We start from the raw sequence: 14947 nt of genomic DNA on the forward strand, positions 1-14947 counted from the left end.
CCACAATGACTTTGTTTCCGCAATCTGCCTCTACAACTTTATGATGTCGTCAGTTGCATGTTCATTTTATCTTTATAATACTACATGGTAAGAAATTGACAATTCAAAATTTAGAGTTCCCAAGACTTGGGCCCTTATCAGTTCTAGTCAAGGAAGAGGGTCAACGACGGACATCATTTCTAAGACCGGCCAGTTTAATCAAGAGTTTTAACGTTAAACAGTCTGAAAAACAGAATCCCTTGTGTCAAATTTGACTTGGTCAGCACCTTTTTCTTCAAGGCCACCGTTGTCGCTTTCTTCAAAGCCAAAGTTGACTGATCGAGATTCACCTGACTCTTTCGGCTGCTCATGAATCGTAGCAAGTTCAAAGCTTACTGCTCCACTCTCCTTTAACGTGCTAGATACTGATGGCGCGTTAAGCTTACCACTTTGCACTTGTTGTTTCAGCAAATTTTTCCCTGTCATTCCTCTTATTTCGTTCTGGAGGTCATTAAGAGGCAAAAGTAACGCCAAACAACACGAAAGAGAACAATGTGGATTTTTACGCCACTCTTTGATAAAGCAGCAAAAATACCTCACGTACTGGACTGAAAAAAAGAAGAAAGAAAAGTCGTGAATACGTTTTTATGGTACCGCAAGTGAACGACGACCCAACATACAACGAAGCTTGGTACTCTGCAAAATGCGTATACTGTTTTCTCCCCAGTGGTTGTAAATGCCCGGATGTTTGTTCGTGTCACTGTATTCCAATCATATTGCAAGATCCTGAAGTGTTTTCGATCGAAATTCAGTGAAGATTTCTAGAGAATTTACTTTGTTCGTTGGGAACACATCTCGTATGATGGGTCAAAAAAGAACACTCAGCATAGTTGAGCTTTGCCACCTTAACTCTTTGTTTGAGTTGGCTAAAAAGTTGAAAATTTCACTTTGACATTGCAACGCCAACGTCTATTTTTAGAATACGCGTTCACGCGAAATTCAGTAGTCATTTCCCTGAAAAGAACATAGCAGAATCAGTCACGCGTGACGTGGTTACGTGGTATTGGTGGCCCTATGTTTGTTTCGCAAGCAAAGTGTATCTAAAAAGAAATAAATTTGGGACAGGAGCCCATGAGTAGGAGCTTGCCTCCCCCATACAAGCCCTTTGAGACAACCTTTGACCGTATCTTTCTATTTTTAGAACCAATCCTTTAGCGGGAGACTCACTTTGCATCAATTTACATCAATTAGCACAATTTGCGTACATTGTTTTTGCTATTTTTTGCCTTGGTTAGACAATGACTTTATTCTGATTGGCCATTTTAAACAGTGAAACAACTCTTGGCGTTCTAAAAATAGAAAGATACGGGTTAGGGTTAGGGTTACTCAAGGATATAGTGCGTGTGGAGGCTCCTACTCAGGGACCGTTTTGGGGGCAAGACCGCAAAATGATAGATAAGCAATCTTTTCTAATTCACTCTTGTGCCAAATCAGAAACTCGGACCTCCGTGGGTTCCTTTGGCTTTTCTGGAATGAACAACCAACTTCTTAACTATGTCACTACATTGTAACATTTTTTTTTTTTTTTTTTTTTTTTTTGCTTCCTAAAATTTAAGAATGATGCTCACATCATTGGGCAAAGTAAATAGCGCCACTCCCCTCCCTCTCGGAGATCAACGTAAGGAAACGACTACTTACCTCCGGATCAATCTACAGCTAAAGAGGATTATTGGGGCGTTTCAAACATAAGTCTGCAAGTTTGTTCTCTGAAGAAAAATTCAAAAAGGAATTGGGACTGCAAACTACAAACCGATTCTGTGCCTTAATTGTAGCGTGGTATCTTCCAGATAAAGTGATCTGCTATATGGTTCTAGCTCACAACCGCACACAATGATATCCAATTAAAAGACAAGTTCCTAACTCTTTTTTTATTTAATTTTAAATGCGAACAAAATGCTTACCCACAAGAATTCCAATTACCAAAAAATTTGCTCCAAATACCAATGCTTTGAACATGATATGGTCCATATATGAGTCCACCAAGGATTGTGCGCCCTCTGCTGGTATTCTGCTCACAGCACCTATTCCGAGGTTGACGAATGTGACGGCAAGGGAAGAAACCATCAGGCTGTTCTCAAATGGATCCGCTATTGGCCGCTTGTACGCAAAGAACATACCATAGAGACCTGACATAACACATGCTAACCCAACATAGGCTCTGCTCTCACCTCCTATCAGGATAATGCTGGAAGTTAATGTCACCTTTCGAGCTGTTTCAACAAGTTCCCAATACCATGAGTGACTGTTGTAATTTGCGAATAAAAAGTGTAATCCTGTGACAATTTCTGGAATTGAATGGTTGGAATGGGTAGATTCATCGTCACCTCCGTCGTCATGTTTCTTCGAAGACCTTTGGTGCCTCCACAGAACCACCAAGACAGCCATAGGTAAAAACATGATGTACAAAATACTGCAATATGCAACAATCACAGATCGTCGGAATTCTTGGCTGGAACACTTGACATTAAAGTCAACTTTTAGAAACGTATCGCACTTTTTACGTTTTTCGTCGAGACATAGTGTTTGACAAGCTTGGGGAAGAACATTTGCTGTCTTGGAGCAGGTGCTTAGATAGGTTATGTAAAGGAAAAAAAAAACTGTTCTGTAGACCAGCTCCTTTGTTTCGGAAATATTCTTCTCTTTTTCCACTTGGCTCGGGAAGATCTTTTTGCTTAATAATACCTTCCTAATGCCATAACTAATGAATGCTAAAATAACGACTGCAGCATTGATACCGAGCACAGCAAACAATCTTCCAAAAGCATTGACTTTTAGATCTGGAAAGAGACAGTGGATAGGAGCAATCTGGAAAATATTTAGCTGTAACATCTCGGAATATTTTCCAATAAGCGCGAGAGAGTCTGGCCATTTGATGTATGCAAATGCCTCGAGAACTCCAAATGTTACCTGGTAGAAACCGATAACAATTTTTAGTCTTCCAAGAATTATATCAGGTAAGGAGCGGTCTTGCTTGTTCTTGGCTTCTTTCCTGCTTCTCCAAACCACAACCGCAGTGATTATAATGGTTACTGCTGCTATGACGGAAAGCTGTGCTATCATCCATGCTTTTGAGGGGCACTCTTTACATGTCTTCAACTGTTTGTAATATCCAGGACTACACACTTCACACAATGGTCCTTCATATCCATCAAAGCATGTGGCGTGTATACCTCCCAGACATGATTCCGGTCTTGGACATTTATGGGCTTGAGGAAGAGGGTATCGGTACTCGATAATGGATTGGTTTCCAACAGAATAATTCCCCTGTAACAAGTCGCTGAAGGATTTGTAAAGTTCTTTGTTTGCATCGTTCTCCCATTTCCACCAGTAACCTGGCTGAAGACTAACGGCATCATTTTCGCATTCCAATCCGTCTTGTTGTTCGCATGACTCGCAGTCTGCAAACATGTGCCTTCGAAAAAATCCTTTCAGACAGTAACATGCTCGAAATCCAGCAAACGACTTTGTATCTGTCCCTGAGAAAAATCAGACAGCGAAATTTACTTATCTGTTAATTCATTAGTACAAAAATGACGAAAGGTTGTTTAATTGTGCTATCTCAGCTTTTCCCCGGTATATATAGTTAAACGTTTAATATAATTCATTCATATTAACAAATATATTTCTGCACCAGGCCCCTAATGCAGTTCACATCTTTTAACAAAAACCAGAACTGAAAGCAGCGTAAGATCTAAGAAACTTTTTTGGAACATTGCAAGATACCACCACTGAATCCTCAGGCATAGTCCAACGAAAGACTTGTGGGAACTCTCATGGAAGTGACATTCTAAAAGGCAAATGATCATTTTACTGGAGTTTTTGACTGCTTGTAATAAACTACCCGAACATGCGTACACTTCAATCATTTGTGACTTTTGCCAGCTTTAAGTATCACATAAATGAGGGTAAAGCAAGGCTCTCTAGTACAATAGGGGAAAAGAACGTGTTAGTCGATTTTGGCCAGCGAGGGAAGAAAACTGGACCTCCCAGAGCAAAACCGTCGAGTCAGGTTGGGACCGTCTGGAAATGAGTCCACATACGATTGCAGTGGTGGGAGGCGCCCTCGATAACCATTATGTAATCCTGACTCCGAGAGTTCCATTTGGTCTCTAGTAGACCTTCGTAATTTCTCTGGCATTATGAATCACTATAGCGGTCGAGATATCAGCTCGAGAGTCTTTAAATGACAAAATAGAAAAGTTAGAAAAGTCGGGAAGGAAAAGATATCTTTTGCCTTTTCATCAAACTGCTTTTGTTGAGACGATAAACGCTCCATGAAGTTAATCAATAAATTTAGTTTTCACTTGGCCTTTGGGCCTTAGCGTTGCTTTCTTTTCTTATTGGTTTCTATTGGAAATCATAAAACTTAATAAGCTGCTTACGACCAGCTTCCTTCCCACATTCCCTCGCGTGAATATTTTATGTAATTGTGTGGGGAATTCAGTTTCTTTTAATATCCATCTCTTTTTTCAATGCTGGCAAACCTTTCTTCTATTTATCTGCCAAGGATTGTAAAGTAGCTCCCACTTAATTAGATTAGGCCATCATGTTTGAGGGGCTTTTTGCAGAAGTCCAACATTGACCATGATGTGTTCATTTGAAAAGTAAGCGAAAAGGTCGCATCTTATTGGCTTCTTGATCATGTTTACAGAAATCTGGTGAACCCTTTCGAGAAGCATGCAAAATAACATCTAAAACCACAACGACTTTTGTTAGAGGATTTTAATGGGGTTAATTAACCGACTAACGACAAACGGCGATAAATATAACTGACTGTCGACAAAACAGGAAACAAATTGCCGATTACTGACAGGTAAATATTAACCGACAACCGACAGAATCTGACAATGTACATGTGGGGATGCTGGTTGGATCGAAATAATGCGTAACGTCCTTTTCTTTTAACATGTCAATTACCGGTTTTCACTGTCACACCATCATCAAAACAATAGACCTAATCGGCTAACTCAATGTTGTACCCAATTCAAATCTCCCGGGATTAAGATTCTTTGTTTATTGTATTTGCATGAATATGTAGCATTCATATTTAAATGATATGGAAATACCTGGAACAAAACGTTTTATTTCCAAAGGGTTTGAATTGGGTACAACATTGAGTTAGCCGATTAGGTCTATTCAACAAATATTTTCAAGAATCTAAGGCTTAAAGAAGATGAATATTCACACAGTCTCGCAAAGCTTCAGGTCTGTGTGATGTTTCGTGCGGGAGATATTCGAAGAAATGTGTTACTCAAATCAGAAACCGATAAGGGTTGAAACGTGTAACGCGCGTTCACAGCCTCCCAATATTCAGTGCAAACTGATTGGTTGAATGTTTCAGTGCTAAGTACCATATTTGGAAACCCCTCGCTCTTTTTGTTCCAAATATGGTACTTAGCAAATTGAATATTCAGAAGCTTGTTTCCCAGCACACAAGGGGCCGTTACACGTTTCAACCTTTATGGGTTTCTGCTCAAATTTATAAGGCTTTGTATGGAGACGCCATCTTTGTGTCCCTCTCACGGGCACAAATATGGCGGCCCCGAAGGTAACAAAAATATGTCATCGAGTTTTACTATAAAATGCCTGTAGTCGTCATCTGAGGGCTCATAAACATCTATATGAGTACTTATTCTCATACAAGGACTGTTTAGATTGCAAAATCTCAGCGAATAAGTAATTTTTTAAATCTACATGACAGCATTCTCGGCCGCAATTTTAATTCGTGTCACGCAAAAGCTTTGAAATTCAAAATTGCTTTATCACAGGACGAAAAACCCTATCAAACTAAAAATTTTTGAAAAGACAAGTATTCAGCTGTTCTAATAACTAATTAAACTAAGTTCTCAAAAGGATCGACAATTCCTCATTTTAAGTTTGATGACGCCACGTGAAAACCGTAAATAGTATGGCTGGCTCTATTTCACCAGGGGTAACATGGGGCGATTACCACTTGTTAGAAAAAAAAACTTGGTTCTTTCGTTAGGAATACAAATGGGACGGTTTACACCAACGAAAATTTTCCGGAAAAAAAGGACAACCTTCGAAGGTTGTCTTCTTTTCCCACTTTCACCGAAACGACTGGAATTTTCTGTACCATTTGTTTAAAAGACTAGAATCAGGCTCCTATGTGAGGATTACATTACTTCAGGCCTAGCGGGCATTGGTCGCCACATTTATTTGTACCCAGACTCCTACAGCATTGGGAAATGGACTCACAAATGGAACGGCTCATTCCGTTTCCCATTTTTTTCGGTAGGTGTCCAGTACCTCACCGATTAAATGGTAAGCGCCCCTGATTGTTGCGCCTGTACGATCGTCGGTACGTTGTTTTTCCATGCAGCCGAGTCATGAGCGGAATTGTAAAAGTGATTGTAAGTTTCTTTCGAGAAGGTGAAGAAGTTGCAATCAAGCGCCATCGTAGCTGCGTTCCAGCGAACATATCAAAACGTAAAGGCGTCTTTGAGTTAAAACACCTAACGGATCTTTTTAGGAGTGAAGAAGCAAGTCCTTCAGCATCGAATATGCGGGTTCTCATTAAAGTTAGTTCGCCTGGTAAAGTCCTCTGCGGGTATATGCGAGAACTTTGCTACAGTCACAGATGGGCGGTGGCATCTTGAACTTTCAAATTTGGTATCGGATGTAGGCAGCGGTGACATCGTCGATAAATGTGGAACGTTATATTTGTTCCTGGTCTTTTTTATGTGCTGCGGGGTTTGATATATTCAGAGTAACGTTTAGGGCCCGGTTTCTCAAACGCAGGTTATAAATAAACTAACCTCAGGTTAGGCTTAACCTACAGGTTAAATTTTGTTACCGTGGATTTGTTAGCCCGAGGTTGAAATAGCGTTGTTCAAACAAATGTTCATTCAAACAAATCGAGGGGAAATGCTCCGCGGACAAGAATTGGTTTGTTACAGACAAAATTAACATCTAACGGAATTTTTTAGGAGTGAAGGAGCAAGTCCTTCAGCATCGAATATGCGGGTTCTCATTAAAGCTAGTTCGCCGGGCAAAATCCTCTGCGGGTAAATGCGAGAACTTTGCTACAGTCACAGTCGCATTTGAAATTTTGAAGATTGGTTTGAAGTAATGCGAAGATCAGTCATTTTAGTATTGGCTGTATTAAAGTCTTAGTCAAACCAGGAGTCAATTTAATAAACCTTTTACACGTGTAATTTACAAGTGTAGCTATTGTTCTCATACTCTAAAACAATGGCTACACTTGTAAGTTACACGTGTCAAAAGTTTATTAAATTGACCCCAGTATGCATATTTTTTAGGTAAACATGCATATGGAAGCATAGTTGTTGGATTTTTTTTTTTCATCAAGACGGCGTATTATTTTTCAAGGTCGTCGACGCTTGAGCAATGAACTAGTGAGCACCTTCCTTTCATGAGAGGGGATTAAATGTCGATACTTGACAAATAAAGCTATTTTAATCTGATAGTCTTGTTGGTTTGAAAGTTAACAGAATATTCTTGACTATGCCTTTTCTGTCATGTTAAAAGGTTTTGGATTGTGCGTTGTTGACTTTATTGACTTTTGCTTAAATTACAGGATTTAGTTTAATTGTATCTGTATTCTAATATCTAACCTTGAGGACAAGCGCTGCAGTCAAGAGCACTTTTTCCAGGTGCCTTATTTTTGTGAACAAACGTGCCAATTGGACACCTCTGGCAACTGTCGCTGACAAAAGCCGCAGTGTCGGAGTAATAACCACCTGTGGAGCAATTAGATAATATCATGCACAACGATACAGCAATGCATCATAATTCTACTACTTCTAACATTGATGATGATGATGATGATGATGATGATAATAATAATAAAAGGAATAATAATAATCATCATCATCATCATCATCATATAATAATAATGATATAATAAAGCACAAAAATAAAGCACAACATAGTTAATGTAGTTGAAAAATAATAGCGCTTGATTTTCCGAATGAAATAAACAAAATGTATCATCAACATAGCGTCGACGTTATGTTGATGATATTATTTTGCTATTTCTTTTCAACTACATTAACCCCAGGAACCCAAAAGCATCAGATTCACTATGGAAAAAGTAGTAGATCATAAGATACCTTTCTTAGATGTTTTGATCAACAATGACACTCATTTTCCTGTCACTAGTGTTTACCGTGAGAAAACCTTCACGGGCCTTTTTATAAATTACTTTAGTTTTACATCGCGTTCCTACAAACTGGGTCTCATTCGCACGCTTGTTGACAGAACCTATAAGATCAACAACACTTGGTTGGCTTTTCACGAGGACATTACGAAACTTACCAAAATCCTTCAGAAGAATCTTTTTCAAGTCTATCTAGTTGAAAACATTATCAATCGCTACGTCGCACTTACTCGCCATGGCTGTAATCCTCCCTCTTCCGTCTCTGACACTACACGTACCTTTTACTTTAAATTACCTTACATTGGTCCTTTTTCTTTTATCACGCAGAAAAAGGTTCGCCATTTTGCCAAACGTTATTGTAATAATATTGATATTAAGTTAGCTTTCTCATCCTTTAAAATCGGCAACATGTTCAGTGTAAATGATCCTGTCAGTCGTGGGCTCCGTGCAGGTGTGGTATACAAGTTTTTGTGTGCGGGCTGTAGTGCCTGCTATGTCGGGGAAACTACCCGGCATTTTTCCACGCGCGTACGTGAGCACACTTTTAGTGATAGGACCTCGCACGTTTTTAAACATTTACAGAATTCTGAGCATTGCCGCACTTTGAGCTCTAATGACTGTTTCAGTATCCTAGATCACGCTTCTACCACCTTCCAACTTAAGATAAAGAAAAGCCATTCATATTCAATGGAAGAAACCCACACTTAGTCATCAACTTTATCATGTTAATTTAAAGCTTTCTTTGTAATTTTTTTTTTTTACATTGTCATGTTTCCTTGTGTTCTTATAGTTAATTAGCATTTTGGTTCACACTATATCAGTTCAACTCTGTACTTTGTAATTTAAAGTGAAGATGACAGACTTTTCTGTCGAAACATGTTTTTAAATTTATAAAGTGTTGTGTTGTTTCTAAAAATATTGACTTTTTCACTGCTAAAGTTGAAAAGATTCACACTTCCTCTGTGGCACGAAACAGATCTATCGCTAGCAGATGATAATGAATTGTTTACCAACGTTGCTGAATTAAATAACTTTCATGAGGTCAGTCATGATGACGTTAAGGAATTTGCTTATAAGCCTTTAAGCAAGTCCGGTTGTCTTGATCCTCTGCCGGCGTCTTAAGGATTCCTTTCTTGTACTCCTACCTACTATTACCAGGATGGTTAATTAATTTACACATACGAAGTTGAGTCTGGGAATCAAGCCCGGGCCAAATTGTTGGGAGGCGAGTGTTCCCTCTACTGCGCCATTTCTTAGGATTTACCTGGAACAGAGTCAAGGTGTGGAGGAAAGGTCAAAATATCTACTTGCAGCCGTGACAGTGTAGCAATGAAATACTGGTAAAAGTAATAAACATGTGAAAGGTGATCTACGAGAACTATCTGGAGTAGACGTTGCACAAACGTTTTTGGTCAAGCGCTAGCTGGCAGTATTTGTTATTTTGTAAAACATAACAGTGGTAACGAAGAGACGAATTTATCACAACTTTATTTTACGAAAGCAGCATATATATTATAATAGGTGTCAATTAAAGACTATCAAAATTATAACAGGAACGTTTTTATGTTAATCTAAGTAGTAGCTTTCTCCCAGCATAGTTAATAGAGGGGAATGGTTATGAAACTCGACAAACTTCTTTTTGTAGGTTTTTGTTCTCTTTTTTGGCCATGACAGTACACAAAACACAATAGTTAACTACTCCACAATGAGGAACTAATCAAGAGGAACGTGTTGGTTACCCAATTTCTGCATAGTGTATGAGAGGAAAGCAAAAGATTGAGCACGGTCGTGGATTTTCCAACCTAAATCTTGGCAAATTTGTTTGGTCTTTTGATGTTTGCCGAGCTTCAAAACCAGTCCCCTCTATTAACTATGCTTTCAGCCATGAACTAACAACAATAACAATTAATAACAAAGTGGACTCTTTACTTAAGTTAGTGACATTTTTAACTACCTTCTTCGGCGATGATGATTAGTTTTGCAGGTGGATGGTGAAGAAAACTTAATTAAAGCTAGTAAGCTTAGAAATGTCGTTATAGCGGGCGAGTACCCATTTCGTTATCATTCTAATATTTTATGTGATATTATATGGAGTATCCAACAAATTAACTATAATGAGAATCGTAAACAGCGCATGAAAAATTAAGCAGTAGTTTGTAAGGTAAACAATATGATTTGTGAAATAAACAGAGTGCTTTGGTCGAGTGAACCGTATTGCTAGTTATCTTAGGAATCTGCTGAATAGCGTCTTCAAAGAAGGATCCATTTTGTTTCTATTGTAAATGTAACATTTTATGCACACTCATCGAGTACCTTTGTTGCAACTTGCGAATTCCGCAAAAGAGCGTCGTGTAGAACTTGTACAAAAGGTTTGCTACTTATAACAGGAAAGCCCAACAGGAGAGTGTGGATCAATCGATGGTTTATTGAAATTATGACTATACGTAAGGTTACAGATACCCGCTGACCACACGAACTGTACCGGGAATAAAGATAAGACCTGACTGACTGAGAATTAAGGAGAATGAGAATAAGAATTCGTCATATGGGAAAGTTGGTAATGCACCATTAATCAATCGATTTTTAATGCAATGACTGACTGGTAACCCTCATGTATGGGAACTCAATTTGATACATTTTAATATTGAATTCATACATTTAAGACGCAACTCTCGCACTTTAAAATGGTTTTTGGTATTCGATTCTTCTACGCATGAATGAGCTAATTTTATGCATAGGACCTGTGTAAGCTTACCAGCAGGGCAGTCTTTGCACCTTGGTCTGGTGTCAGAGATATCAACAAAAGTACCAGGCGGGCATGGGAGAAGCTTGTACCCACTTTCATCATAATAATTGGCGAATCCAGCCTGAAGAAACACCTCGCGCAGCGGTCCTCTCAGGAAAGCACTTTTATCTGAGATGTCTATAAATTCGGAGTCATCTTTCTCTATACCCCTGAAATTCAAAATAGATGAGCAGTTCTTCTAATGTAATATGGTCATTGAAACAGGATACACTAGAAACAAGGTGCTTTCACAGTCAAGCAGTACTGTCTTGCCTCTTTATTACCGTTAATTCATGAACGAAAAGGTCACACCCTCCTGCACAATCAGGACAACGCCCTTAGATATAAAGTTACTCCTAATTTCCAAGAATAGAAAGAATAGAATCTACCTCTATCTAGCTCTAAACTGTCTCCTCCGTTTGCTTTTAGCTACAAGCTATTCCCAAAGTACTTGATTTCAATAATTGATTAAAGCGACATGACATTTACGCCAATAATGCCAAATAACTAAAGGGAACTCTTAGTTCAAAGCTGGGAGCCCATAACATGGAAAGCTTGGTTTCCATTATAGCCGCGGATAAGTATAAGCCACGGAATTTTCCTCGAATAAGCTAATTTTAGATGGATCTTTAATAAATTTTGGATCATAGAAGAAGTAACCCTTCTCAATCTGAAGGGTTGTCATCAGTCAACTATGTAAGGCTTACTATTAATGGCAACTTTTGATTTAGCGATTTTAAGTTTAAAAAGGTCGATTTAATAAATTAATTACGGAATCGAGGGGAAAGAAGCAGATTGGTTCCGCAGTTACTTAAGCAGGTGAATGCAATATGCTTTGGTAAATGGTACAGATTCGGTCCCTTAGCAAACTCAACTAGAATTCCCAGTCAAGGCTCAATTTTGGGGCCGAAGCTTATGTCAACGATGCTCAATTTGTATCACAATTCATTCACCTTGTGTTTTATGCTGATGACATTAATATTCTAGTTTCCCATGTTGACACCTTCATGAGCTGTGGTGAGGAAAGAACTTCATGCTCTCTGGGACTCGATGTTAAACAGATTGATGATTAGCTAATCGGATTACTGAAAAAAGTTCTGAAAATATTTGTGCCTGATCAGGCTTCTGTCAAATTTTGGTCCAAGAAAGCTGATAAAATACGGAAAATTTTAATTTTCCGATAATAAAAATTCGTAATTAACGTTAAAATGACCAAATTTGTGTGGAAAACTGATTTTAGCGTTATTTATTCTTATTTTTTCCTTCAACTTTCCTTTTTATAAAATATTTTAGTTCTCTGTAAAGAAGTTATATGTTTTTGGAAAGCGTGTTTTTTGAGCTTTAAAATGATGTATTGCTTTCCCCCTAACTGAAAATACTTTTTTGAGAAAAAAAAAAAACAACCTTTTTTTTGCGATGGTTGACTTCGCGCGGCCATATTTGGGAAGTACTCTGTAGAAAAAGAGTCCAAAACAAGTGCTGTATTACTTTTATCAAGGGAAAGAGACTTGCCTTAAATCTATTCAATGGCGGCGTTAACGTTTATCTTAATGGTACACCTATAAATAGCAACTACCAAACTGGCTAAATTTTGGTGGGTACTTATTGATCAAGACTTGCAGTGAAATTCTCTTATTAACAACATTTCACGGAAAGTTGCCAAATGTGTTGGGATTATTTACAAAGCTCATTCATATCTTACCTTGAATATTGAAATGTTTATATTACAGTTCAATTTATTCACATATGTTGTGCTGCACTGTTTCGTGGGGAAGTTCCCAGCCGACTAAGTTAATTTTTTTACTACTGCTACAGAAAAGAGCCCTAAGGATTATAACGCAATCAGGCTGGGGAGATCATAGCAGACCCTTGTTTGCTAGATTAAGTATACTGAATATATTTCAAATAACTAAATTACAAATGGGTGAGCTTGTATACAAACATCAAAATAACTTGCTTCTTGATATTTATGACTCCTGTTTCACGAAATCAAGAAATGCTACCTCCTCTCTCCAAAGCTTTAGAAATGAGATGATTATCTGCTTACATCCGAATCCCCAGAATAATTTCCTGTTTAGTTGTAGTTGTATCGTGTTATTGTTTTGCTTTGTTTCCTGTTTTGTTTACTTTCCATCCTAAACGTATCAATTAACCTAATTATAGTCTACTAATTTAATAATAATTATAATAACAATAACAATAACAATAACAATAACAATAACAATAACAATAACAATAATAACAATAATAATAATAATAATAATAATCTTAAATGCTCGATTAGGTGTGCGAACACTGTTAACCCTGAGGGTTTTCGTTCGCAAACCTCCACATTTCTGTATAAAATGTATTATTAATTAATTCTATATTGCTGTATGTGTGGAAATATAGAAGTTACCTATGAAACCTTTTTCAGCTTATGATTTGTACAGCAGCTAAGAAGCAAATATCAGAGGTTATATGCTTGCAGTTTCTGGCCCCTAATTGTGTACATTATAAGAGTGACAAAGTGTTGCAGCTTCTATGTTATGTCAGATATACCTACAATTGCACAGAAGTGGAAGTTTTAAATTCCGCAAAAACTATGTTCAATCTCTAGTGTAATGAGTAGTCAAGTAAGCCTCATTATTGGCTTGAAGGCTGTGGGTTTGCAAGAAAAAAAAAATTAAAAAATACTTAAATTTGTCCACTGAAACATTACTGTACGCTTTAAGTCTTAAACCCTTGGAGCCGATTGCTCGAAGCCTGGTTAGCGCCAACCGTTCGTTGAGAGGTTTCAAAACCAATGGGCTGTAAACGCAGTAGTTAACGCTGGTTAACGATAACCATGCTTCGAGCAACCGGGCCTGACTGATTGCATTGAAAGAGTGAGGTGGTATTGGAGATCCTATGTTGCTTAATCAGGTGGAAATTTAAAATCAATGACTTTAATTTGTTGTAAGTCACTTCAAAAACGACCCAGGATAAACTTCAAGCGTGGAAGAACAATAGAAATGGATTCTTGCAAGCATCGTCATGATGTTCACTTCAAATGCTCCACTTCTGCAATTGAGACAGTTGTCATTAAATTTCTCGATCTTTAGGTGTAAAGTCATAATGAAATCTATACAGTCTGGATCCACAGGTAAATTAACTTTTAAAGTACTCACAGGTGGACAACGCAGTCTTCATTAAACTTGATGGTGCCAATTTTGCCTCCATGCAAAGTTCTAAATGAAAAAACAGTTAAAACAACCACAAAACCACATCGATTACGTTGAGTGTCTAGGTAAAGATCTTTCATTTATAATAGAGATCAGCAATCAAGCGGGAAAACTTAGTATAAGTTGATAAGTGGTAAAAATCGCTGAAAATGTACCCAGCTGTCAAGTCAACACGATTTTGATATCTGGTAGCTTTACCTACAAAGGTTCGGTGCTGTCGAACAGTCTACCTGCGGCAAAGATTTTCATGACGTTCCAACAAACATCCTAAAATTATCACGGCAAACACGGGACACGAATATCCACTTGAAAATTTGGACCATTTACAGACTTCATAAAATGTCTGTAAATAATAAATTTACAGACTTTAACACTTTTACACCATGATTATAAAATCTCTGTAAATTTATTTTACAGATATTTTAAAGAGTTTTGTTGAGTAAAGCGATATAAAATATTTGTAAAATGTTTATAACTTATTGGAGCTACAACAAGAGAAAATAATTGAAATTTACAGACTATTAAGGACATTACTAAACAACGAAACAGCGAAACGAAGCAACAAAAACGCCATGTATCAGCCCACAATACATTGAATACTAACCGACAAAAGATGGATTTGAGATTAAATAATCCTAATCTTAATCTAAATGAATTAGGAGTAATAACGTTTTAGGCCTAATTAGGCCTACAACGTTATTACTCCTAATTCATTGAGATTAAGATTAGGATTCAGATTAAGACTGAGATTAGGAGCAATAACTTTTTAGGCCTAAT

At 37.7% G+C, this 14947-nt stretch overlaps 1 protein-coding gene across 1 annotated transcript in view; it reads right to left on the reverse strand.

The window, feature by feature from the left end:
• Positions 1–13301, reverse strand: part of LOC138054004 (putative leucine-rich repeat-containing protein DDB_G0281931) — a 14356-nt gene extending 1055 nt beyond the window's left edge. The window contains exons 1-5 of the mRNA XM_068900525.1: positions 13294–13301; positions 10938–11137; positions 7638–7763; positions 1941–3515; positions 1–587 (exon numbers count right to left, since the gene is read on the reverse strand). The exon at positions 1–587 is cut by the window's left edge and continues 1055 nt beyond it. Coding sequence (XP_068756626.1) covers positions 214–587; positions 1941–3515; positions 7638–7763; positions 10938–11137; positions 13294–13301 — 2283 coding nt within the window. The 3' untranslated portion in view covers positions 1–213. The remainder of the gene's footprint in view (positions 588–1940; positions 3516–7637; positions 7764–10937; positions 11138–13293) is intronic.
• Between the last annotated feature and the right edge of the window lie 1646 nt (positions 13302–14947).

The sequence above is a fragment of the Montipora capricornis genome, chromosome 6 (genome assembly GCF_036669925.1).
Source record: "Montipora capricornis isolate CH-2021 chromosome 6, ASM3666992v2, whole genome shotgun sequence".
Lineage (NCBI taxonomy): Eukaryota > Metazoa > Cnidaria > Anthozoa > Scleractinia > Acroporidae > Montipora > Montipora capricornis.